At 42.5% G+C, this 24763-nt stretch overlaps 4 protein-coding genes and 1 long non-coding RNA gene across 6 annotated transcripts; 2 read left to right on the top strand and 3 right to left on the bottom strand.

The window, feature by feature from the left end:
- The first annotated feature begins 3522 nt into the window (after nucleotides 1-3522).
- On the top strand, nucleotides 3523-4436 carry LOC135944008 (uncharacterized). Of its 2 annotated transcripts, none has more exons than XR_010575266.1 (3): nucleotides 3523-3827; nucleotides 3910-4172; nucleotides 4246-4436. It is a non-coding gene; the product is annotated as an uncharacterized LOC135944008 (long non-coding RNA). The 2 variants fall into 2 exon arrangements; XR_010575265.1 differs by having other exon boundaries at nucleotides 3524-3827; nucleotides 3902-4172.
- Nucleotides 4437-4497: 61 nt separating this feature from the next.
- On the top strand, nucleotides 4498-11963 carry LOC135942538 (protein argonaute-2-like). The gene is made up of 15 exons (XM_065488689.1): nucleotides 4498-4605; nucleotides 5633-5963; nucleotides 6931-7101; nucleotides 7163-7253; nucleotides 7401-7536; nucleotides 7588-7707; nucleotides 7767-8011; nucleotides 8136-8364; nucleotides 8797-8888; nucleotides 8956-9046; nucleotides 9107-9307; nucleotides 9364-9470; nucleotides 9760-9883; nucleotides 10392-10579; nucleotides 10751-11963. Exons 1-15 carry the CDS (start codon nucleotides 4498-4500, stop codon nucleotides 10857-10859), a joined length of 2343 nt encoding a protein of 780 aa, XP_065344761.1. The 3' UTR covers nucleotides 10860-11963.
- Nucleotides 11964-12333: 370 nt separating this feature from the next.
- Nucleotides 12334-14456, bottom strand: LOC135943420 (uncharacterized). Its single transcript, XM_065489943.1, has 3 exons — nucleotides 14106-14456; nucleotides 13773-13934; nucleotides 12334-12961 (listed from the first exon to the last, which is right to left on the bottom strand). The coding sequence occupies exons 1-3, from the start codon at nucleotides 14225-14227 to the stop codon at nucleotides 12373-12375; spliced, it is 873 nt and encodes a 290-aa protein (XP_065346015.1). The 5' UTR covers nucleotides 14228-14456; the 3' UTR covers nucleotides 12334-12372.
- Nucleotides 14457-14660: 204 nt separating this feature from the next.
- On the bottom strand, nucleotides 14661-16418 carry LOC135942526 (ankyrin repeat domain-containing protein 50-like). The gene is made up of 3 exons (XM_065488667.1): nucleotides 16173-16418; nucleotides 15566-15853; nucleotides 14661-15503 (listed from the first exon to the last, which is right to left on the bottom strand). Exons 1-3 carry the CDS (start codon nucleotides 16416-16418, stop codon nucleotides 15063-15065), a joined length of 975 nt encoding a protein of 324 aa, XP_065344739.1. The 3' UTR covers nucleotides 14661-15062.
- An 804-nt stretch (nucleotides 16419-17222) lies between these two features.
- Nucleotides 17223-24731, bottom strand: LOC135942523 (protein argonaute-2-like). The gene is made up of 19 exons (XM_065488665.1): nucleotides 24680-24731; nucleotides 24345-24600; nucleotides 24077-24271; nucleotides 23910-24015; nucleotides 22539-22869; nucleotides 21392-21562; nucleotides 21240-21330; nucleotides 20957-21092; nucleotides 20786-20905; nucleotides 20482-20726; nucleotides 20143-20354; nucleotides 19936-20027; nucleotides 19344-19435; nucleotides 19186-19276; nucleotides 18927-19127; nucleotides 18764-18870; nucleotides 18351-18474; nucleotides 17558-17745; nucleotides 17223-17469 (listed from the first exon to the last, which is right to left on the bottom strand). Exons 1-19 carry the CDS (start codon nucleotides 24714-24716, stop codon nucleotides 17361-17363), a joined length of 2904 nt encoding a protein of 967 aa, XP_065344737.1. The 5' UTR covers nucleotides 24717-24731; the 3' UTR covers nucleotides 17223-17360.
- Nucleotides 24732-24763: the final 32 nt, after the last annotated feature.

Below are 24763 nucleotides of genomic sequence, written 5' to 3'. Positions count from 1 at the left end.
TTTCTTTGGACAACTACGTGAACGTAAGTTGCGTTAAAAGCCGACTTTCATGGAGTTTCATTGCCCGCTTCCCGCGCAGCGCAAGAATTTACCCTTCCACTTCACAAACATAGTAAACAAACAAACCCACGTCTGCTCATGCTCATGTCTGCTAGCAAAAATCGCAAAAATAAGCTTTTGACTGTTGCAATTTATTTTAAATGGCTTTTGAGTAAACGAGGAGATTGTTATGACACAGACAGAATGCTAAAATGCATCAATAAGGTGACAGATTATTTGTAAAAATCGTAAAAATATGCATCTAATCCTATGATGATTGTGACGACGAAATGAGAGAACTCCTGAACAAGAGAAGTTATTATTATTTTATTTTTTTATGTATGGACCCTACTTATACAATACCCATCGACAAGGGGGGGCGGAGTTGAGGGGCGGGGAGGGGGGCCCGGGTCCGAGAGGTTTTTTGCCGCCGCCCCATAGGGGCCCGGGGGCCCCCTCGAAGCGGGAGGTGTCCCTATGCTCCTGTGTAACAAAATCGGCAAAACGGGGCCGATCGGGCCGAAACCCGGATGGCCGACCGAGGGTCGGCCACAAACGCGGAAACAACCGAGAAACCCGAGATTCCTGCCATAGGCGAATTTAAAAAAAACCAAAAGAGGCATTTTGGAGGGTCTTTCCGGGGCAGCGGGGGGTGCGAGGGGGATGGGGGGTTGAAACCGGCGCCATCGTCTGCAGAATTTAACCTCGAGTTCAGCCATCACCGGTTTTGGCCCGCAACTCCCATAGGAGCCGAGATATGAAATTCCAAAAGCCGAAAAACGTGGTTTGGACAATAATTATTTTTTTTTAGGAGCCCCAGCGAAGGCCCAGGATGTTCGAAGGCCCGCCGCGACCCCTCATTTGAAAGAAGTCGCAATTAGCTTCATTTTGATGTGCGAGTTTGTCATCCTGCTCGAACCGCGCGGAAGGTGGAAGGGCCGAAAGGGTAAAAAACAGGCAAAAGTGGAAGCTCCCATAAGATTAACCCACGTTTTTCGAATCACCTGACGAAAATTCCAAGATAGCCAATCTTCAGGGTTGGCCTTAAAAATAAGGCCCTGCGAGTATGAAATCCGGGTGACCTCCTCAGGGTCAACGGTGACCCTTCAAAGTTCGAAAACGCGATTTTTCGGTACTCGCGGCCCCCCCGCAGGGTCCCTATGGGCCCCAGCGCCCCCAAACTCGAGATTCAAGCAGGCGACGAATGGAGGAGGCCAACGGTGTGCGGAAAAGATTTTTCCGCCCCATAGCGAAAAAGTTATTAAACGGGCAAATTTTGCCCATTTTCCGGTCCGCACTTTTCGGCAGGCATATCTTCGGACCTGAGAAAAATTTATAAAGAAACGGCTCTAGAGTCGATGCGGAATTTATCTACGAGCATTTTAAGACCAAATTCGACCTGATCGGATGAAAAACATGAGAGGTATAAACTTTGGCGCGCGGCGCGGAAGGGTTTTTCGCCGCCCATAAGCTTAACATGGGAATTTGGAATTCGGATTTCGGGCCGAAAAAAAAATCTTTTGGGCCGCGATTGCTGTACCACGCTCTTCCGCCCGGCTAACAGTCCCTGCAAACCGAATTTGGCGGAAATCCGGCCCATAGGCGAATCACGGCGGCGCATTGAAAAACCCAGCACGTAAATGAACAGGCTGAAAATACGCGCATCGGCGCCGCGGAGCCGCCGCGCATTTAATCTCGAATTTGACCATCGCACGCCCACGACTGAGTGCGCGGAGGTCTGAATCCAAATTTTTACCCGTCTAACTCTTCCAAAATTCATTTTATAGGCGATTTTCGGTTTTATAGGTGTGCAAATCGCGTGCACGGCAGAAGCAGCGTGCGGCGCGGCACCGTGCCGCACACATTTATTTTTGCCAAAATTCGAGTATTCGCCGCAGCAACGACCGCGACCCCTCATTCGAAAGCGCCCGCCGAGATCTTTAACCTGAAGCAACCGGCCGACCTTCCCCAGGGTCCCCCGACCTGAGACCCTTCCGCAGGCCGAATTTAACCGCGTTTTCGGCGTTTTCCAGCAAGTTTGACGTTGCTTTGCGTCCACCAGCCGCACTTGAAACCACCAACCTTCCCCAAGTCACCCACCCTGAGCGTGCACTGCAGGCGCATTTCGCCCGCCGCACAAGAAACAATGTAAATCATTTTTTCGCCAAAATTCGAGTATCCGCCGCAGCGTCGATCACGACCCCTCATTCGAAAGTGCCCGCCGAGATCTTTAACCCGCCGCGACCGGCCGACCTTTCTCAGGGTCCCCCGACCTGAAACCGTCGAATTGAGCGCCATGGTCTTCGCCGCACAACCACCGGTCCGGCGGAGCGATTTTCGCGCGCGACCCCTCCCCGGAGGCGTCTCGCCGGCGCGCGCACCCCCAACCACCCCCGCCGACCTTTCTCAGGGTGGCCGCCCTGACATCTTTCATTCAGCCGGCCTTCTCGGCGCTTCCGGCGCCGCAGGCGCCGACGCGCCCCCGCCCGGTGGTCGCTGCCCGCCACCCGCTCTCTGGGGCGACTCCGAGTTGGCCCCCGCCCCCGAATTAGCCCCCGACCGTAAGCGAAGCGTGAAACGCTTGTTGAAACATTAATACTACTACTACTACTAAACTACCGCATAACAAACGAAAGAACAAACTGGTAACAGGGAAGCTCTATGTATGTACACCACCGTGTTGTAAAAGTGAGACCTTTTTTTTAACAAAAAAATATAATTATTAATTAATCATTCTACTCTGCTAGGCAGCGAACACGTTTGTAGCGGCGATCATTATTAATTATTAAAATCATTATATATCAGAACGGTCTAGCGTAGAAACGGGCAAAGTGACATGTGTTCTAGTCACCATGATTATATTCTCGTAAAAATCTCTCCGGCACTTCCACCTAGATGTAACGCGTGAGAAAAGAATGTTAATTAACAACGCAATCAACTTTATTGTACGTGTACTTTAATTTTGAGCAGTGTGCAACCGCGCTGTTTGTTGAACGTATAAATTAATTACTCTCGCCATCCCTATAGGTGGAGAATACAAAAATTATAAAAAGGAATGAAAACTTCTAAATATATATGCAACTGCATTTCAATTGTACCGGTCCCCCGTCAGATTTTAATAATTTAAGGCTCAAAAAGTGACCGATTCTCAAGGATCTGTGTAAGCCGGGAAGCGAGCAACAAAATTCATCTCTGGCTTGTGATAAACAAGTCCGCGCGAACCAATCCAGCATTCGCACTCCACGCATGCCGTACGCACTCACATGATTGCAACATGTTAGACCACGCTTCGTTCGTTCACGATTTCATTCGGATGCTAGCGATTGTGGTGGCGCCGGTGGATCAAATTGTAACCGGTTTTCAAAGGGGGCGTGAGTTGTGTGACAGTTTGTTGCGGCACGAGCACTATTATAATATTATGACTATGCATCGGTATTCTTCTTTGTTGAAAAAAACCGGTACAAAATTTGTATCTGCTGCCTGGTGACCCGTTCGTTATTCAACTCGATCACTGCAGCGGGCAGCGGCCTTTTAACGTCCTTGGTTATGTACATACACTCCTCATTTTACATACTCTCTTTCCAATTGACCTGCTTTTTTTGCCATTCTTCCGTTATTCTGCCAATTTTTCACGTCTTTTCGTCTGAATTGCCGACTGAGTGAACCGATCGCAGATAATCTGCAGGAATTTAAGGACATATTAAATACATACGCATCCACTGAAAATTCTTTGCGAGTTCTGCTGCCGATAACGGGTGGCAGAAGGAGAGGAATAATTCGCGAACGAGGTATGTTCAATTATGCATTATTTATTTACAAATTCGATTGGACCGCGTCTTTGCATTGATTGATGAACATATAGTTGTCCAGGCCGAGGCCAACAGCAGCTGCAGGGAAGTGGAGAGGAATATCCAGCGTTGGGGCGGCTGCAGATCAACAATTCTGGCCAAGGACGCGGTCAAGGTGACCCCCGCTCAGGCTTAGGGCCTGTCAATGTCGCCAGGGAAAGCCAGCCTTGCATGCAGTCCGTGCCACATACAGTCTCCCACATGTCAGTCCTTCGAAGGACAGTCTTTCGACGGCGACTGTGGAAACCAGCAGCAGCGGGTGGCGCCGACCAATTCCGTCAGAAAGTAAGTTTTTCATAATTTAATTGAGAATCGTCCTCATCTTTGCAAATTAATCTCGTTACCTTTAATTTTGCAGCGGTGAGATTTCCAAGTTTCCCGCTAGAAACGGACAGGGCACGCAAGGCAAGCAGGTGAATGTGCTGTCCAACCACTTTGCGATTTCGCTCCCGAAAGGAAATCTTGAGACGCTCATCACCCAGTATGACGTGGATATGAAATTGATCAGCCAGAAGGACGGTTCGCTCAAGGACTGTCCCAAAAAATTCATCAAGTAATATTTGCACATTGATGTTTTTCACTTTGGCATATTTTAATTTTTGGTATGGTCATGCGCGGTATTCAGATGTTTTGCCAGGAAAATTGGCCTGCTCGGAATCCTGCTTTCGACGGCAGCAAGGGCCTTTACTGCTGTGGCGAGAAACTGCTTCGAGGAGAGGTAATTTTTTTTCAAACTTAATAAGCAAGTGAGTTTAACGATTTATTTGGATTGAAGTTCAAAAATTACTTGATAAAAATTAAATTAAACCAATGTGTCTTTAAAGCAAGGCAGTAGGAATTTGATATTTTAAAAGAATCTGAAGAATTTGCTATCACCACACATGTCATGCATTTTTTTGGCGAGAGAATGTGAGAAATTTCTTGCATGCCGTGTGTGCCACATTAAACATTTTATCTCTTTGCTGATCTGCTGGATTAAGAGGCATGCAGACGCACTTGTGGAATGCGTTGTTGCACACCTGACTGCGTCAATGCTGCCTTTATTTTAAAGTTAAGTCTCGTCTACGAGAATTAATAAGGCGGTGGCTATGCTGAACTTTTCCCTGGCGAATCTAGCTGGCGTGACAATATTTTAAACGTTGACGTTTGATAGTGCCGAAGGGCTGGAACACATTTTTTCTCCTGCATTTTTCTTAATTATGACTTTTTCACGGGCGGCTGCCCACACGTGACCCAAAATTAACTGGCTGGCGTGGCGCAGCGCGGCTGAATGGCTGGAACTAAATATTTCTCAAAAGAAACACAAGAACACGCAGGGTTCGCAGAAACCCGCATTTAAAAAAAACAGCATGGCAATTAACTGTTTTGCGGGGGTTTTCTGCAATTTTGCGAATTTTTTCTTACACTTTCAATTTCATAGATAAAAATATTCACGTATTCATAATCAGTATGAGTGCCACTGTTGTCACCATTAAAAGAAAGAAAATTTAAAATCGTTATTTTCCTAAATTTTAAATTTTTTTGCTCAAAATGTGTCCTACTCGGAATAATGCGGAAAACCTGCTGGTTTTTCTCCTAGTTAGTTTTTGCGCTGAAAAAACAGCAATGCATTTTTGCGCATTACAAAATCAGCCAACCATGATAACAGGGCTGCCATAAACCCTTAAACAAAGATAAACTCCATCAATTCGTAAATAACTCCTCTCTACCCCTAGATTTAAGCCCTCCATTTTGACTGATTTCAGATGACTAGAGATGTGACTGTGCAAAATTTTGAGCGTTTCGACGCAGCTGGTAGACCACTAACTGAGAAACTGCGGATTAAAGTGCAGGAGGTGGGCACGGTGAGTCTCGCCGGAATCGGCCAATCCTTGCAGAAAGTGCCCCAGGAGAGCATCCAGGCGATCGACATCATCCTTCGTCACTGCGGCATGACCAAGTTCGTGCAGGTTGGCCGCAGCTTCTTCTACAAGCCAATTGAGGTGCAGAGTCTTGGCGGCTGCATGGACCTGTGGCACGGCATCTTCCAAAGCGCCATGTTTGGCACTGGGAATAAGCTTTTTCTCAATGTAGATGGTATGTTTTCTTCTGCTCATTTTGCCATGCGAAAATATTTTTCCAACTGATTGTAGTATTACATTACGAATAAGAGCAAATTTTTGAGGTAACAGATGAATTGAAAGTTGTATTGCTGCTGATATGAGCTTATCAACGTGTATTTCTTTTTTAAATTGGCCAGCAAGCCAATCAAAATGCAAAAAAACTCCTCGGAATATTATCCATAATATCCAGCTTAAATTATGATGAATAACTCTTCCTCCGTGCTGATTGGCTTCATCTTCACCGCTACGAAAACAAATTAGAACTTTTTTCTAGTTTCTTGAAGAACCTCAAAGGAGTTAGACAACCGCGTTTGTGATAATGTTGAGGAGAAAATAAAATAAAAAAAGAGTGGCAGTCAAACGATTATTGGGAGGGTTTTTTGACATGAATATTCCGTAGTGCTGAAAATGCAAGCCAAAATAAATTTGGACGTCGGGCAATCCGCATTGAGGATATTCTGCTGCTCTCTCTCCATTCATTCGCAATTAAATCGGTTCAAATCGACTTGTCAAACTCTTTTTAGCTGCATGTAGAACGAACCAATCAGTTTTTCGCTCATTCTATGGCCAAATAATCCGCTATCCGTTAAGAGAGGCATTGTTATGGGAGGAATAAGGCGTTCCGTGCATTTTTAGAACGCCCTGATCGCCTATAGACTCAAATTATTCTTCTTCTGTGGAGAGAAAAAACGACTCAGCCGCAAAATCTCCATAGAAACGTTCAACAAATATTTTTATTTTAAATTTATTTTATTTATTGCAGTGGACAACCAAATTTAACATCCTCAAAGGTGACTAGCCTTTAAATCTGTTCCAATGTGGCTCTTTTTGTTGGCTTTGAACTTTTGAAATAGTTAAATTCATCGTTTGTGTCCCCATTTTTGCAATTTTCAATTCCATGTTTGATGTCTAATTTTAATTTTTTTTCCTGTTGATCAAAGTGGCCCACAAGGGTTTTCCGCGGGACCAGACGGTGCGAGACCTGGTTGCCGACCTGGGAACCAAACCACTAATACGTGACCGGCCTGCGCCGCCACATTTCAATCCTGAGAATCAATACAAGTTTGGCGTTAACACGGATCTAGATGACAAGATTCGCAACTACCTCAAAGGTTTAAATTCTAAGAAATATAGACAGGCAGAGAAAAAATAATAATATGTTCTTGTGCGCAGGTTTAAAAATTAAATATGAGATCCCCAATGATAAGACGTCGAGAAGGGTTTACCGGGTCAACGACCTGGTTGAATCACCACCAAACAAAATGTAGGTTTTTACTTCATACTCACTGGAGTCCTGCGAAGATTTCTAATTAGCAAAACATTTTTTATAAATTAAAAACCGACGGAAGTTTTTATTTTAATTGAAACTGTTAAGCTCTCCAGGTTCTCAATCATATTCCTATTTTTACAGATTTGTGCTTGATGGCCAAGGGGAAATCAGCGTGTATGACTACTATGCCAAAATGAAAAACTACAAGATCCGCTTCCCTGACTGGCCCTGCCTGCACGCAGGACCCAGAGACAAGACCATCTTTTTGCCCATGGAGGTGAGTTAATCATCTCGTCTTTAAACTAAAAACCCAATAAATTTCTATTAGCTGTGCAAAGTGGCGCCAAACCAAGTCACAGTCAAAAAGCTGAATGAGGAGCAGACAAGGATGATGGTCAGTAAGGCTGTTACCAAACCGGACGTCCGTAAAAAGAACATCTTCAAAGCTGTGAGTTTATTAATATTATAATGTCGTCTCTAAAGGTAAAATTGCTCTCAAAACCGCAGCTAGGAAACCTGGGATTGAACAACGACCGGTGTTTGGGTGAATTCAACATCAGTGTGGGCACGCAGATGACACAGGTGCGCGGAAGGGTGCTTCCTCCGCCCTCCCTGGCGTACAGATCAGATCAAGATATCAAGGTGATGAACGGCGCGTGGCGAATTGACAGGGTGAGGTTCCTCACCACTGGCCGCGCTGTCGAGTCCTGGGATTTTATCATCGTGTGCGACAGTAAAAGCACCTCTGATAGGTAGAAAATTTATTGCGTCTTTCAGGGATCGGATTTTAAAATGGTGTTTTCGAACAGAATGAAAGTTTTTGAGTGGGTTTAACTACATTTAGAAGGGCTTAAAATGCCATGTTTTTATGAACAGAGACCTCAACACATTCAAGAATCATATGGTGTCCGTTGGCAACAATCTTGGAATGCCTTTCAGCAGAGAATCTAGAGATATGTGGACCGCAGTGCCCAACTTGAAACTCCTGGCCCAATTCTTGGAGAGCCAAGCCAGATACCTTAGAGGAGGTCCGTTGGACATTGTCTTTGTCGTCTTACCTAAAAGCTTTGATGGACTAAACGCATACCGTGAGCATCTAATACATGTCTGAACCTAAACACATTGAATTGTCTAATTAATTAAGTTCTAACCACGGCTATTAAGCTCTGTTCTAAAATATAATAAAATATTTATGGTTTTGGGCTTTCCCGGAAAAATAAGAACGTTTTCCTTGGGCCGTAGGACAATCCAGGAAAATCTTATTCGGGAGAAAGAGAAAAATAATCGCGATGGACGCTGGGCAGTTGCCAGTCTCTCCATAAATCTAGTTAAGCTGCGCCAGCCACATAAGCCAAAAAGGAAAAAGGGTCAAAAATAAAAAGTGCAGGAGTAAAAATGTTTTTTAGCTCATCTGGCCGTCAAGCACTTTTAAAATTCACCTTTATTCATTTATCCCCCTCGCCAGCTGCTGCTGAGACCTCTATAATAATTGAACTCTTATTGTTGTAAATATCATTGACAATTTAATCACTCACAGGGCTCATTCTATTACTCCACCATCACCAACATCCTGCTGAAAGTCAACGCTAAGCTAAACGGCAAGAACCACCGCATCCACATGAGCTGCAGGTATTGTGACCCACCTCCGACTTTCTTTTTAACTTTTGCATGACACACATTTCTTTTATAATTTTAGGCCATCCTGCTTCAATGAAAATGTGATGATTATGGGAGCCGACGTCACGCACCCGCCTCCAGATTCCCAGTCCTGTCCCTCTTTTGCAGCCGTGAGTTTTTTTATTTGACAGAAACACCCGACATTACATTATATATTATTTATTATCTAGGTGACTGCTAGCCACGACAGGGAGGACTTGTTCAAGTTCAACATGCAGTGTAGGCTGCAGCCTCCAAAGGTGGAGGAGATTCAAGACCTGGAGAACATCACCCTGGAACACCTCCGATACTTTGCGGACAAGAATAGCGGAAAATACCCAAGCCGCATCATTTTCTACAGGGACGGCGTCAGCGATGGACAGTTTGACATGGTATTGCAATTTGGCAGGGTCAGGGATTGATTTGAATTAATGATTTGGTCATTTAGGTGCTTTCATCTGAACTTGTGGCCATGAAGAAGGCGTTCAGGACCATTGGAGAGTCGTACAAACCTAAAATCACCTTGCTGGTCGTGCAGAAGAGACACCACACAAGGTTTTGAGTTCTGTTTAGTAAAAACGGCTGAAATAGGTTATTTTTTAATTTCCTAATTTTAATCTAAAGACTGCTAACCAAAAACCGTGCCATTATATGATTCAAACCCCAATTTGGAAAGGTAAAACTAGTATAATAAAATGGAAAGGGATTTTTGTGGTCAGAAAATTGGTATAATGTATTTTTCTGGCTCCATAACATGAACTGTCCAACCAAATCCTCAGGACTCAAGAATTTTTGTTGATTGGATGCGTTTTGTAGAACCCTTTGTTCGCTTTTTTGTCTGCAGGTTCTTCCCAAACCAAGGAGATGGAGACAGGAATGGAAATGTGCCTGCTGGCTTTGTGGTCGACAACACGATCACTCACCCAACAGACATGGACTTTTACCTCGTAAGCCACCAGAGCATCCAGGTAATAGATATCTCATTTTAATAGGAGAAATAGGGTTGCATTTTTTTCCTTACTCAATTTTCGCCCATTTCTTGATTTTTTCCATGTTTTTTACTTGTGACATTTTTAAATTTGCAGTCAGGAGTGGTCGAAATTTCCTTTACTGTGCAAATTTTTCTTTTAAATTGCCTTAATTGGTAAAAATTGTAAAAAAAACAGTTGTTATCACTGTACTGGTTTTTTTAATGAGTTTCTGCAACTCAGATATAAATAAACGTGATCAAATAATTATTAAACCTCTGTGCGCTTCCGAAACTGTTAAATTTGAATGAATAATCTAGCTTATTAAACATGTCGTAAAAGTTAGAATGCGACAGGCATAATTCCAATTTATTAAAACACCCTTATTTATACAAAAAAGTGGAAAGTAGGTGTGTCCTGTTCATGGAAAAGGCCAACTTCCAGTTCTACAGCCAAACATTGCTAGATTTAAATTAACATAATATTTGTTTGTCTTGAAATTATGCAGGGTACGTCTCGCCCGACCAAGTACAAGGTGCTTTACGACGACCCCAAAATGACCGAGGACGAGCTGGAGAAGCTGACATTTTTCCTGTGCCACCTGTACGCTAGATGCAACCGCAGCATCTCCTACCCTGCACCCACCTACTACGCCCACCACGCAGCCACGCGCGCCAAACTCTACTTCAACGAAGGGTACGTCTCATCACAATTGACCCTTAAATTTTAATTTCACTTTTGTTTTGAGCAATTCTGCGATTATGTGTTCTGAACGTTTTTCCTGGTTTATGGAAGACTTTTTTATCTGAGGATTAGGACCGTAACTGTATGATTAATGATTAAAATTTGTTATGTATGTTTGTGCAGAAAGTCGACGATCGACGTGAACGATGAGGCGGCTTTGAGACATGAGAACATGAAGGTGGGCCACGCAATGGAAAATATGATGAAATCTCACCCAATGTTCTTCGTTTAGTCATCACCAAGTGGTCACTGCAATTGTCAGAGTATTTTTGGACCCTACTTATTTAATGGAATTTTCATATTGCCTTTGAAGTCGTGGCAGGGCCCGCCATATCGTCTGCTCTCGCAAACTTTTAGATTTCATGTTTAAAGTTTTTTATTCTAAACTATTCAAATTCGTAATGTGATAATTTCAGAACTGATTTAATGTCAAAAAGTCTTTATGAAGGATTGATTCTGTTTAAAATCGTTTAAATATTATGTTTTTTTGCATTTCTGAAATTTTTTTATTTAATTCTACTTGGTAATATTATGCGAATGACATGCGGTTAAATTTCTGATGAGATATTAAATATATTAGTTGTTGCTTCTTGTAGCGAAATAATAGAAATTGAAGAAATTATTTACTTAACTATACTGCCATTTTTCATTTTAAAGTTTCATTAACCCAAAAGAGGAAAATAGAGGATGAAAAGAGCATGGTTAAATAACTACCCACATTCGCAAACTTCTCAGTTGAAATTCATGTAAATTTGTTAACTTTTAAGGAGGAGTTTTAATAACGGCCAAAATATATTAAATTTAAATATAGTTTGCGCAGTAATCAAATCAGGACCAAGAACAAGTGAAGTGTAAGATTATGCCTAAATTCTTAGAAAATTAAACGATTGATTGGCAATGATTATGCTTTAAAAATTTGGAAGTCGAATTTGCTTGTATCTGCTTATTAACCGCGATTCCTGTCCCGAAAAAAATAACTTACTCCCGGTCCGATTCTCATATGAACGCTTCGTACTTCTGCTCGGGGTCCAAAAAAGATTTATAATATGTCTAATTATGTAATTGTAACCTTTCTGTATTGATATAACCAATAAAAGTGCTGCCCATCTGGCTGCCCACTGAGGGTATCCCCGGGCGGGCACCCAATGGTTTCCTTTTGGCTACCTTTTACCTAGGGCTGTCATTTTGCGCTATACTGAAATTTAACTTTTTTAATGAACAGAGTCAATTGACCTGCCACCTGACAGCCCTAGATAAAAGGTGGTCAAAAGGTAACCATTGGCTGCCCACTGGTGGTAACCTCAGCCGGGCACCCGATGGTTAGCTTTCGGTCAACGAATTTTATCGGCCTCTCATTTATTACGCTCCCTGAATCCAGGTATCCTTTAAATGTAAGTTTGCATGCCTATCACGTTATTGGCTAAACAAAATCCCTGACTGAGCAACAATTTAGTCTGTTTTGCTCTACGATGTGTTCAGATTCAGACTCTGAATGTTTATCTGAATTGAATTAATGTTCCATATGTGGAAACAAGGAATTAAAATCTTGATCAAGTGTGGCAAATATAATATGTTTGTTTCAATTATTATCCCATTTTTGTACTGCAACTAGCTCAAATTCAATTAAAAATACGTATATATAACCGCTAATCGCAAATTATATCTTTCATTTTTCGGGCAAAAGAATTAAAATGAAATTTCAAAACTTCAGCTGAACACCTTTTAATCTCCCAAAAACACCTACATTACTTAAGCAACATTTTCTTGAATTTAATCAAGTTTTTCAGTCCCACACCAATTGGCTTCCGACGTCCTACATTATAGCAATAGAGCAGCAGGTACAACTCTGGTGAGGCAATCTGATCCTCGATATCCATTTCATACTCCACCAGTTTCGAGCCTCCTTGTTTGAATGGTCTCTCCATCGAAATGTAGAGACCAGCGAGGATCCTTTCAATTTTTGTGATGGTTGAGGAGATGAGCTTATACTTTGGATTGAAATAGTGGACAGATTGCTGTTCCAGATTGATCAAGATTATCGTCAACACGTCTTGGTGTAATCTGCACGGCAGGTAAAGCAAATTGATTTGATCGCCCACGACAACTTCCTGTTTCTCCGTGGGTTTTGAGATGAATGAGTGCACAGTTGTCATCTTGAGTTGAGTTTCATTTTCTTTTGATGAAACAACTCTTGACAAGAGAAGATCAAACAAGGCGTTTGGAATTGCTTCCATCACGCCACTGGCACTATAAACTGCGCACATTTCCTGAACCTCTTCCTCTCCAGTGTCCTCGAGTTCGTAGGAGAGCACTTCAACGCCAAAGCTTTGGGACCTGTAACAATATGATTTTACATAATTTACACTACAATAATACACTTTTTACTTTTACAAAATCTTAACAAAATCTGACGCTCTACCCGTGACGCGTGACGCCCTCAATGTTAGGCATTGACTTAATATCAAAACGTTAATGTTTTTTTTTCTCAAAATAATGAATTGCCCGTATGTTCAAACAATAACCCAGGTAGCAAAATATCTTTGATAAAGATTGGGGGGTTTTCAAATTATTTTAAAAATATTTTCAGACATCCTTACAGAGGGCAATATTGTTGATGGTATAGGGAAAAAATACTTTGCCAATAATTTCGAATTATTTTACAGAAGTAATCGTTCAAGTTATTTTGTAAGGAACGACTTTAAAAGATTATTTAGTAATCTCTTGGTTCGGTTCTGGTTAAAATAATTTGAAAATATTTCTATTAAATATATATTTAGACATTATTTTCAAAAGATAAATCCCAACATAATTCAAGCTAACTTAATTTATTATACTCGACATAAAACGTTTTAAAAATGGTTTCCGCAAATATTTTGAACTTAATATTTTTTGGAATTATTTACTTTTTGTAGTGGGGTTAAAGTGGGGGTATTCCTGCCCAAGTGTCCATCTGCCGTTAACGGCTAAAAGAACGGCAGAAAGAATTTTTTCAAGTTCATATTCGGATGTGACGCCGCCGCTTGAGGCGCTTTTATGATGCTTGCGTGAACGGAACGCAAGGTGTGATCGCGAACTCACAGAATTCGCACCGACGCGCGTGAATTGAAGCTATCATTCAACATTATTCAACAATATTATTGCTTACCAGTTTTCCTTATGTTTCTCTTGTTTGTGTTGTCCAAGGGCTTTGCAGCCTTTAAAGTTCGTTTTGCAAATGTTGCAGGCCAGCTCAGTATTAAAAACATGCTCATGCAAGCTGCCTTCCTCAGTGTACTTCAAATCATTGGAGCAGTACACGCAGTCATACCTACATGAAGTTGTTCTATTATTTTTTTTTTTAGTGATATATGGGGGACACACTTTTCGCCCAACACTCACACTTCTCGCTAGGATAGGGCATTACATTGATTCTTCCCATCAAAAAACGAGAAGTGTGAGTGAGCGGAAAGTGTGAGTCCCCCATGCATATTCTCTTTACCTGTTCTGGGGGATTGCGTCCTTACAGCGAGAACGATGATCTCTTAATTGGTCGCTAGCCTTGCTGTTACCATCCAAGTTTACAGTATAAGGACAAACCTTACATCCCGCTTTGGAAAACATAATTATCTGTTCTTCTAAACAAGTCGACAATTTTGTAAACGAAAATGGCGAAGCAACGATAGAGAGGTTTTATTCCCACTTGCGAAAAACTCTGACACACGCCCCTCTTCGCCTCCCTCTGCACGTGGGCGAAACAGGCAACAAACTCCAAGACGCCATCTGATTGGCTGAAAAGCTATCGACCTGCTACCTGCCAGTGGATGCTGAACTTCTTACAATTAGATGGCGCATTTACGCGCCATATAAGACTATGAGTGAGCACGTGAGCAGGGGCTGCTTGCGATCCTAAGTGCATTCCACTGCCCCCTCGTGTTTCTTTGGACAATACGCAAAGAATTTCTGGATTTCTTGTTAGAAAAATGAGAAAAATTAGCATTCTCATAAAAAAACGTTGGTTTATGGTTCATTAAATGGAAATAATAACACGTATTAGTTTCGTTCTTCTCACATCCGTCTAGCACCTCTGTCAGTTTTATTTACAACCTGCTCCTTATACGTAAGTCTTGGTATTACTTTTGGCAATGATGAGATGGCTCTGCTGATGCTGATGAAATTTCACTTTTCTCGCTTTCTTGAAAATTGGCAAAATTGACTTACTTCCAGTTGGACACAAAACAAAGCTAGGAATGTGCCAAAGCTTCCTAATTTGAAGCAGAAAATGACCGTTTGAGTTGTAAATTAATTATATATCCAATTTAAACAAAAAAATCGCTGTGACAAAGACCCGGAAATTTTCACAAAGCGTAGCAGCTGCCGTCTATAGGAGAGAGGCTAATACCGAAAAACAGCGATGAAATTTCAAAGACACCGACGAGAGAGTGAGAGGGGGAGGAGGTTAGAGCGGCGTCTCCTTCTTCCAGGGAAAGCCGTTGCTCCTGGTGGCCTGGCACTTGGCCGTGACCTGCTTCCTGGCCGCCTCGAAGCCGTTCTTCAGGCCGACCTTGATGCCGCCGGCCACGCTGTTGGCGCTGGTCTTGAGGTTGGGGTTGGTGGCGATGCCGTTGCGCTTCGACTTGGCAGAGTTGTCGAGCGGCGTCGGCCGGCTGCCCAGGATGATGCGCATGTGCGAGTCCTGCGTGAACGACAGCGGCGCCAGCGACACCGGCATCGTGTCCGGGAACGGCGAGTTGATGGCCGTCGAGTTGGCCAGCGTCGGCCGCTCGCCCTTGGGCGGCGAGCTGTTGCTGTTGCGCACGCTCGAGTCGCTCAGCGGCGATTGCGGCGGCGACGCGTAGATCGGACTCTGCGGCTCGCTCAGCGGCGACAGCAGCAGCACCTGCAACACATTTTACCAATGTTTAGACCTGACATGAAGGTAGGCAAATTTTTAATCCGTACCTGGCTTAGGGGCCGGTGTTTGGAGGCGCGTTGCAGCTGCTGGGTGAAGGAGAGGTCCATCCTGGGCTGCTGCACCAGGGTGACGCCCTGAGCAGACTTGGTGGAGGAGCCGGTGAAGTTGGAGCTGCTCTTGCTCGACGACTGGTTGCCCACTGAGATGTACGAGCGGCGCTTCAGGTCCGAGGTGCTGTCCGGGCTGACGTCCTGTCCGCCGACTGGCGAGTGCGACCGGTACGACGGAGGCATCAGCACGGCCGACGAAACCTTCGACACCATTGCAGGGGGACCCTGAAATTTTTTTATTAATAAATCCTGATTTTTTTCTATTCAATAATTCCAATTTATTTATTTTTTGTGAACTTTCAAGTGGAAATATTTTATTTTTAATTTAAAGTAAGTCGTTAAAGATGTCAAAAATTTGATGAGAAAATGTGAGGCCGATTTCCCAAATATTCAGGGTGAAATCTGGGCAAATCGGACTCTAAATACGCTTAAAAAAAGTTGAGAAAATCATTCAGAGTTAATAGTATTCTATAGATTTAAAACCACAGCAACAAATTTAAAGTTGATTTAAACCGACAATAGAATGAATTGTCATTTGACGCACCTGCCAACTGGCGGACTGCAGCGCCGTTCTCTTCTCCTTGTCGGTGGCGTTGACGTCGGCGCCGGCGTCGAGCAGGAGGGCGGCCATGTCGGTGAGTCCCTGCCAGGCGGAGACGTGGAGCGGCGTGCGGCCCTCGCTGTCGGCGCCCTCGAGGTCGAGCAGCGTGGTGGGCGTTGCCAGGCCTCCGCGGGGTGGCGGCGCCGGTGGGCCGAACGACGCCGACTCGGCGATCAGGCAGCGAGCCATCGAGACGCGGTTTTCCAGCGCCAGCACCTACAGCGTCAAGCGGCCGTCGGCGTCCTTGGCGTTGGGGTCGGCGCCGGCCTTGATCTGGCCTCGCAATGAAACTGAAAATTAAGCGCCTCGCGACGCCCTATACCCGTTACGCGTAACGCCCTCCCCGTTACGCGTAACTCCCTATCCCAGAATCGGGCCGGGATCAAGTAATTTTTTTCGGACAGGAATCGCGGTTAATGAGCAGTTAAAAGCAAATTCGACTTCCAAATTTTGAAAGCATAATCATTGCAAATCAATCCTTTAATTTTCTAAGAATTTAGGCAAAATCTTAAACTTCACTTGTTCTTGGTCCTGATTTGATTACTTCGCAAACTATATTTAATTTTAATATATTTTGGCCGTTATTAAAACTCCTCCTTAAAAGTTAACAAAGTTACATGAATTTCAACTGAGAAGTTTGCGAATGTGAGTAGTGATTTAACCATGCTCTTTTCATCCTCTATTTTCCTCTCTTTTGGGTTAATGAAACTTTAAAATGAAAAATGGCAGTTTAGTTAAGTAAATAATTTCTTCAATTTCTATTATTTCGCTACAAGATGCAACAACTAATATATTTATCTCATCAGAAATTTAACCGCATGTCATTCGCATAATATTACCAAGTAGAATTAAATAAAATAATCTCAGAAATGCAAAAATACATAATATTTAAACGATTTTAAACAGCATCAATCCTTCATTAAGACTTTTTGACATTAAATCAGTCCTGAAATTATCACATTACGAATTTGAATAGTTTAGAAGTAAAAAACTTTCAAAATGAAATCTAAAAGTTTGCGAGAGCAGACGATATGGCGGGCCCTGCCACGACTTCAAAGGCAATATTAAAATTCCATTATATAAGTAGGGTCCAAAAATAGTCTGACAATAGCAGTGACCACCTAGTGATGACTAAACAAAGAACATTGGGTGAGATTTCATCATATTTTCCATTGCGTGGCCCAACTTCATGTTCTCATGTCTCAAAGCCGCCTCATCGTTCACGTCGATCGTCGACTTTCTGCACAAACATACATAACAAATTTTAGCAGAATTTCTCAAAACAAAAGTGAAATTAAAATTTAAGGGTCAATTGTGATGAGACGTACCCTTCGTTGAAGTAAAGTTTGGCGCGCGTGGCTGCGTGGTGGGCGTAGTAGGTGGGTGCAGGGTAGGAGACGCTGCGGTTGCATCTAGCGTACAGGTGGCACAGGAAAAATGTCAGCTTCTCCAGCTCGTCCTCGGTCATTTTGGCGTCGTCGTAAAGCACCTTGTACTTGGTCGGGCGAGACGTACCCTGCAAAATTCCAAGACAAATAAATATTATGTTAATTTAAATCTCGCAATGTTTGGCTGTAGAACTGGAAGTTGGCCTTTTCCATGAACAGAACACACCTACTGCAACGACCTTTCAGTATTTTTGTATAAAAGGCTTTGTTTTTATCAACTGGGAAAATGCCTGTCGCATTTTAATTTTTATGACGTGTTTAGTAAATTAAATTATTCATTAAAATCGAACAGTTTCTGAAGCGCAAAGGTTTACTAATTATTTGATCACGTTTATTAATATCTGAGTTGCAGAAACCCATTAAAAAGCAGAGTGAAATGATAACTGTTTCTTTTACAATTTTTACCAGTTTCCTGCAAGCGCATTGTTTAAATTTCAGTTTGTTAATAATTTTCTGATTATAAAAACTCATCATGAAAAGTTGTCAGAGATAATTTTGGAGAAATTGAAGCAATTTCTAAGTAAAAAACTGCACAGTAGAGGACATTTTGACCACTCCCGACTGCAAATTTAATATTTTCACAGGGGGCAAATGGAAAGAAATCAAGAAATGGGTGAAAATTGAGTAAGTAAAAAATGCAACCCTAATCTCATTAAAATAAGAGATAAACCACCTGAATGCTCTGGTGGCTTACGAGGTAAAAGTCCATGTCTGTTGGGTGTGTGATCGTGTTGTCGACCACAAAACCAGCAGGCACGTTGCCATTCCTGTCTCCATCTCCTTGGTTTGGGAAGAACCTGCAGATTAAAAAGCGAACAAAGGGTTTTACAAAACGCATCCAATCAACAAAAATTCTTGAGTCCTGAGGATTTGGTTGGAAACTTCATGTTATGGAGCCAGAAAAATACATTATATCAATTTTCTGACCACAAAAATCCCTTTCCATTTCATTATACTAGTTTTACCTTTCTAAATTGGGGTTTGAGTCATATAATCGCATGGTTTTTGGTTAGCAGTCTTTAGATCAAAATTAGGAATTTAAAAAATAACCTATTTCAGCCGTTTTTACTAAACAGAACTCTTAACCTTGTGTGGTGTCTCTTCTGCACGACCAGCAAGGTGATTTTAGGTTTGTACGACTCTCCAATGGTCCTGAACGCCTTCTTCATGGCCACAAGTTCAGATGAAAGCACCTAAATGACAAAATCATTAATTCAAATCAATCCCTGGTCCTGCAAAATTACAATACCATGTCAAACTGTCCATCGCTGACGCCGTCCCTGTAGAAAATGATGCGGCTTGGGTATTTTCCGCTATTCTTGTCCGCAAAGTATCGGAGGTGTTCCAGGGTGATGTTCTCCAGGTCTTGAATCTCCTCCACCTTTGGAGGCTGCAGCCTACACTGCATGTTGAACTTGAACAAGTCCTCCTTGTCGTGGCTAGCAGTCACCTGGATAATAATTATAATGTGTGATGTCCGGTGTTTTTTGTCAAATAAAAAAACTCACGGCTGCAAAAGAGGGACAGGACTGGGAATCTGGAGGCGGGTGCGTGACGTCGGCTCCCATAATCATCACATTTTCATTGAAGCAGGGTGGCCTAAAATTGTAAAAGAAATGTGTGTTATGCAAAAGTTAAAAAGAAAGTCGGAGGTGGGTCACAATACCTGCAGCTCATGTGGATGCGGTGGTTCTTGCCGTTTAGTTTGGCGTTGACTTTCAGCAGGATGTTGGTGATGGTAGAGTAATCGAATGAGCCCTGAGAGTGATTAAAATGTTAATAATATCTACAAGAATAAGAGTTCAATTATAGAGGTCTCAGCAGCAGCTGGCGCAGGGGATAAAAGAAGAAAGGTGAATTTTAAAAGTGCTTGACGGCCAGATGAGCTAAAATATATTTTTTGGAATTTCTCCATCTGTTAACAAGACAAGTAATACTTTGAGGCACACATGAAAAGTGTCCCCTAAAAATTTAAACACCAAAAAATTCCGGCCTTCAAAATATGGAGATTTAATTCGCCTGGATATGATCATCGAGATTCCTGTCCAAAAAATACCACACGATTCACAAATAACACTGCTTTTACTTTCTTCTCAGGACCCGAATTTCCCGGGTTTTTGTGGGTTTACGAAATTTTCCTGACCCTGAAGGGCGCACTACTGCCCAAATGACCAGAAATTTTCTGGCTGGTTCTGCGCAGCGCGGCATGGCTGAGACCTCTGTTCAATTTTCCTTAATAATGATAAAAATCTACGAACATTTTTTGGTCTTAGGACCTTCTCCAACGTTTCCTGTCGAATGCACTGCGTCAGGATTTTGTACTTCAGCTCCAGCACTTGCTTGACCACCTCTACAAACAATAATTATTTTATTATATTTTAGAACAGAGCTTAATAGCCGTGGTTACAACTTAATTAATTAGACAATTCAATGTGTTTAGGTTCAAACATGTATTAGATGCTCACGGTATGCGTTTAGTCCATCAAAGCTTTTAGGTAAGACGACAAAGACAATGTCCAACGGACCTCCTCTAAGGTATCTGGCTTGGCTCTCCAAGAATTGGGCCAGGAGTTTCAAGTTGGGCACTGCGGTCCACATATCTCTAGATTCTCTGCTGAAAGGCATTCCAAGATTGTTGCCAACGGACACCATATGATTCTTGAATGTGTTGAGGTCTCTGTTCATAAAAACATGGCATTTTAAGCCCATCTAAATGTAGTTTACCCACCCACTCAAAAACTTTCATTCTGTTCGAAAACACCATTTTAAAATCAGATCCCTGAAAGACGCAATAAATTATCTACCTATCAGAGGTGCTTTTACTGCCGCACACGATGATAAAATCCCAGGACTCGACAGCGCGGCCAGTAGTGAGGAACCTCACCCTGTCAATTCGCCACGCGCCGTTCATCACCTTGACATCTTGATCTGATCTGTACGCCAGGGAGGGCGGAGGAAGCACCCTTCCGCGCACCTGTGTCATCTGCGTGCCTACACTGATGTTGAATTCACCCAAACACCGGTCGTTGTTCAATCCCAGGTTTCCTAACTGCGGTTTTGAGAGCAATTTTACCTTTGGAGACGAAAGTATAATATTAATAAACTCACAGCTTTGAAGATGTTCTTTTTACGGACGTCCGGTTTGGTAACAGCCTTACTGACCATCATCCTTGTCTGCTCCTCATTCAGCTTTTTGACTGTGACTTGGTTTGGCGCCACTTTGCACAGCTAATACAAATTTATTGGGTTTTTAGTTTAAAGACGAGATGATTAACTCACCTCCATGGGCAAAAAGATGGTCTTGTCTCTGGGTCCTGCGTGCAGGCAGGGCCAGTCAGGGAAGCGGATCTTGTAGTTTTTCATTTTGGCATAGTAGTCATACACGCTGATTTCCCCTTGGCCATCAAGCACAAATCTGTAAAAATAGGAATATGATTGAGAACCTGGAGAGCTTAACAGTTTCAATTTAAATAAAAACTTCCGTCGGTTTTTAATTTATAAAAATTGTTCTGCTAATTAGAAATCTTCGCAGGACTCCAGTGAGTATGAAGTAAAAACCTACATTTTGTTTGGTGGGGATTCAATCAGGTCGTTGACCCGGTAAACCCTTCTCGACGTCTTATCATTGGGGATCTCATATTTAATTTTTAAACCTGCGCACAAGAACATATAATTATTTTTTCTCTGCCTGGCTGTATTTCTTAGAATTTAAACCTTTGAGGTAGTTGCGAATCTTGTCATCTAGATCCCTGTTAGCGCCAAACTTGTATTGATTCTCAGGATTGAAATGTGGCGGCGCAGGCCGGTCACGTATTAGTGGTTTGGTTCCCAGGTCGGCAACCAGGTCTCGCACCGTCTGGTCCCGCGGAAAACCCTTGTGGGCCACTTTGATCAACAGGAAAAAAATTTAAAATTAGACATCAATCATGGAATTTAAAATTGCAAAAATGGGGACACAAACGATGAATTTAACCATTTCAAAAGTTCAAAGCCAACAAAAAGAGCCACATTGGAACAGATTTAAAGGATAGTCACCTTTGTGGATGTTAAATTTGGTTCTCCATCGCAATACAATAAAATAAATTGAAAACAAAAATATTTGTTTAACGTGTTTCTATGGTGATTTTGGCTGAGTCGTTTTTTCTCTTTACAGAAGAATAATTTGAGTCTATAGGCGATCAGAGCGTTCTAAAAATGCACGGAACGCCTTATTCCTCCCATAACAATGCCTCTCTTAACTGATAGCGGATTATTTGGCCATATAATGAGCGAAAAACTGATTGGTTCGTTCTACATGCAGCTAACAAGAGTTTGACAAGTCGATTTGAACCGATTTAATTGCGAATGAATGGATAGAGAGCAGCAGAATATCCTCAATGCGGATTGCCCGACGTCCAAAATTATTTTGGCTTGCATTTTCAGCACTACGGAATATTCCTGTCAAAAAAAACCGCCAATAAGCGTTTGACAGCCACTCTTTTTTTATTTTATTTTCTCCTCAACATTATCACAAACGCGGTTGTCCAATTCCTTTGAGGTTCTTCAAGAAACTAGAAAAAAGTTCTAATTTGTTTTCGTAGCGGTGAAGATAAAGCCAATCAGCACGGAGGAAGAGTTATTCATCATAATTTAAGCTGGATATTATGGATAATATTCCGAGGAGTTTTTTTTTTTTTTTGCATTTTGATTGGCTTGCTGGTCAATTTAAAAAAGAAATACACGTTGATAAGCTCATATCAGCAGCAATAGAACTTTCAATTCATCTGTTACCCCAAAAATTTGCCCTTCTTATTGGTTCTGAAATACTACAATCAGTTGGAAAAATATTTTCGCATGGCAAAATGAGCAGAAGAAAACATACCATCTACATTGAGAAAAGGCTTATTCCCAGTGCCAAACGTGGCGCTTTGGAAGATGCCGTGCCACAGGTCCATGCAGCCGCCAAGACTCTGCACCTCAATTGGCTTGTAGAAGAAGCTGCGGCCAACCTGCACGAACTTGGTCATGCCGCAGTGACGAAGGATGATGTCGATGGCCTGGATGCTCTCCTGGGGCACTTTCTGCAAGGATTGGCCGATTCCGGCGAGACTCACTGTGCCCACCTCCTGCACTTTAATCCGCAGTCTCTCAGTTAGTGGTCTACCAGCTGCGTCGAAACGCTCAAAATTTTGCACAGTCACATCTCTAGTCATCTGAAATCAGTCAAAATGGAGGGCTTAAATCTAGGGGTAGAGAGGAGTTATTTACAAATTGATGAAGTTGTTCTTTGTTTAAGGGTTTATGGCAGCCCTGTTATGGTTGGCTGATTTTGTAATGCGCAAAAATGCATTGCTGTTTTTTCAGCGCAAAAACTAACTAGGAGAAAAACCAGCAGGTTTTCCGCATTTTTCCAAGTAGGACACATTTTGAGCCAAAAAATTTAGAATTTAGGAAAATAACCATTTTAAATTTTCTTTCTTTTAATGGTGTCAGCAGTGGCACTCATACTGATTATGAATACGTGAATATTTTTATCTATGAAATTGCAAGTGTAATAAAAAATTTGCAAACTTGCAGAAAACCCCCTCAAAACAGTTAATTGCCATGCTGCGTTTTCTTTTAAAATGCGGGTTTCTGCGAACCCTGCGTGTTCTTGTGTTTCTTTTGAGAAATATTTAGTTCCAGCCATTCAGCCGCGCTGCGCCGCGCCAGTCGGTTAATTTTGGGTCCTGTGTGGACAGCCGTCAGCCGCCCGTGAAAAAGGGTCAAAATTAAAAAAAAATGCAGGAGAAAAAATGTGTTCCAGCCCTTCGGCACTATCAAACGTCAACGTTTAAAATATTGTCACGCCAGCTAGATTCGCCAGGGAAAGGTTCAGCATAGCCTCCGCCTTATTAATTCTCGTATACGAGACAACTTCAAAATAAAGACAGCATTGACGCAGTCAGGTGTGCAACAACGCATTCCACAAGTGCGTCTGCATGCCTCTTAATCCAGCAGATCAGCAAAGAGATAAAATGTTTAATGTGGCAGACACGGCATGCAAGAAATTTCTCACATTCTCTGGCCAAAAAATGCATGACATGTGTGGTGATAGCAAATTCTTCAGATTTCTTTTAAAATATCAAATTCCTATTCCTACTGCCTTGCTTTAAAGACACATTCTAATTTTATTTTTATCAAGTAATTTTTTAAACTTCAATCCCAATAAATCGTTAAATTCAATTGCTTATTCAGTTTGAAAAAAAATTACCTCTCCTCGAAGCAGTTTCTCGCCACAGCAGTAAAGGCCCTTGCTGCCATCGAAAGCAGGATTCCGAGCAGGCCAATTTTCCTGGCAAAACATCTGCATGCCGCGCCTGACCATACCAAAAATTAAAATATGCCAAAGATAAAAGCATCATGATGTGCAAATATTACTTGATGAATTTTTTGGGACAGTCCTTGAGTGAACCGTCCTTCTGGCTGATCAATTTCATATCCACGTCATACTGGGTGATGAGCGTCTCAAGATTTCCTTTCGGGAGCGAAATCGCAAAGTGGTTGGACAGCACATTCATCTGCTTGCCTTGCGTGCCCTGTCCGTTTCTAGCGGGAAACTTGGAAATCTCACCGCTGCAAAATTAAAGGTAACGAGATTAATTTGCAAAGATGAGGACGATTCTCAATTAAATTATGAAAAACTTACTTTCTGACGGAATTGGTCGGCGCCACCTGCTGCTGCTGCTGCTGCTGGTTTCCATAGTCGCCGTCGAAGGACTGGCGTCTGGGAGATTGCTGGGGCACGGCCTGAATGCAAGGCTGGCTTTCCCTGGCGACATTGACAGGCCCTTGGCCTAAGCGGGGGTCACCCTGGCCGCGTCCTTGGCCAGAATTGTTGATCTGCAGCCGCCCCAACGCTGGATATTCCTCTACACTTCCCTGCAGCTGCTGCTGGCCTCGTCCTGGACAACATAAATCAATGCAAGAAGACGCGGTTAAATCGAATTTTTAAATGAATAATGCATAATTAATTAAACATACCTCGTCCGCGACCTCTTCCTCTCCCTCTGCCACCCATTGTCGACAGAACACACAAAGAATTTTCCGAATATTCAGTGGATGCGT

This window comes from Cloeon dipterum, chromosome 4 (genome assembly GCF_949628265.1).
Source record: "Cloeon dipterum chromosome 4, ieCloDipt1.1, whole genome shotgun sequence".
Taxonomy (NCBI): domain Eukaryota; kingdom Metazoa; phylum Arthropoda; class Insecta; order Ephemeroptera; family Baetidae; genus Cloeon; species Cloeon dipterum.
This window is presented reverse-complemented; position numbering and strand designations above follow the sequence as displayed.

Bases quoted from the DNA above. Each gene is read 5' to 3' on its own strand.
- LOC135942538 (XM_065488689.1), top strand. From the start codon at position 4,498: ATGCGCGGTATTCAGATGTTTTGCCAGGAAAATTGGCCTGCTCGGAAT. The intron at 8,365-8,796 runs GTCTGAACCTAA...AATCACTCACAG, and splicing joins ACCGTGAGCATCTAATACAT to GGCTCATTCTATTACTCCAC. The intron at 9,471-9,759 runs GTTTTGAGTTCT...TTTTGTCTGCAG, and splicing joins CAGAAGAGACACCACACAAG to GTTCTTCCCAAACCAAGGAG.
- LOC135943420 (XM_065489943.1), bottom strand. From the start codon at position 14,227: ATGTTTTCCAAAGCGGGATGTAAGGTTTGTCCTTATACTGTAAACTTG. The intron at 13,935-14,105 runs GTAAAGAGAATA...AACTTCATGTAG, and splicing joins GACGCAATCCCCCAGAACAG to GTATGACTGCGTGTACTGCT. The intron at 12,962-13,772 runs GTAAGCAATAAT...ATATTGTTACAG, and splicing joins GAGAAACATAAGGAAAACTG to GTCCCAAAGCTTTGGCGTTG.
- LOC135942526 (XM_065488667.1), bottom strand. From the start codon at position 16,418: ATGGCTCGCTGCCTGATCGCCGAGTCGGCGTCGTTCGGCCCACCGGCG. The intron at 15,854-16,172 runs GTGCGTCAAATG...AAAAAATTTCAG, and splicing joins TGCAGTCCGCCAGTTGGCAG to GGTCCCCCTGCAATGGTGTC. The intron at 15,504-15,565 runs GTACGGATTAAA...AATGTGTTGCAG, and splicing joins AACACCGGCCCCTAAGCCAG to GTGCTGCTGCTGTCGCCGCT.
- LOC135942523 (XM_065488665.1), bottom strand. From the start codon at position 24,716: ATGGGTGGCAGAGGGAGAGGAAGAGGTCGCGGACGAG. The intron at 22,870-23,909 runs GTAATTTTTTTT...GACTGATTTCAG, and splicing joins AGAAACTGCTTCGAGGAGAG to ATGACTAGAGATGTGACTGT. The intron at 20,355-20,481 runs GTAGATAATTTA...TTTTATGAACAG, and splicing joins AGTAAAAGCACCTCTGATAG to AGACCTCAACACATTCAAGA.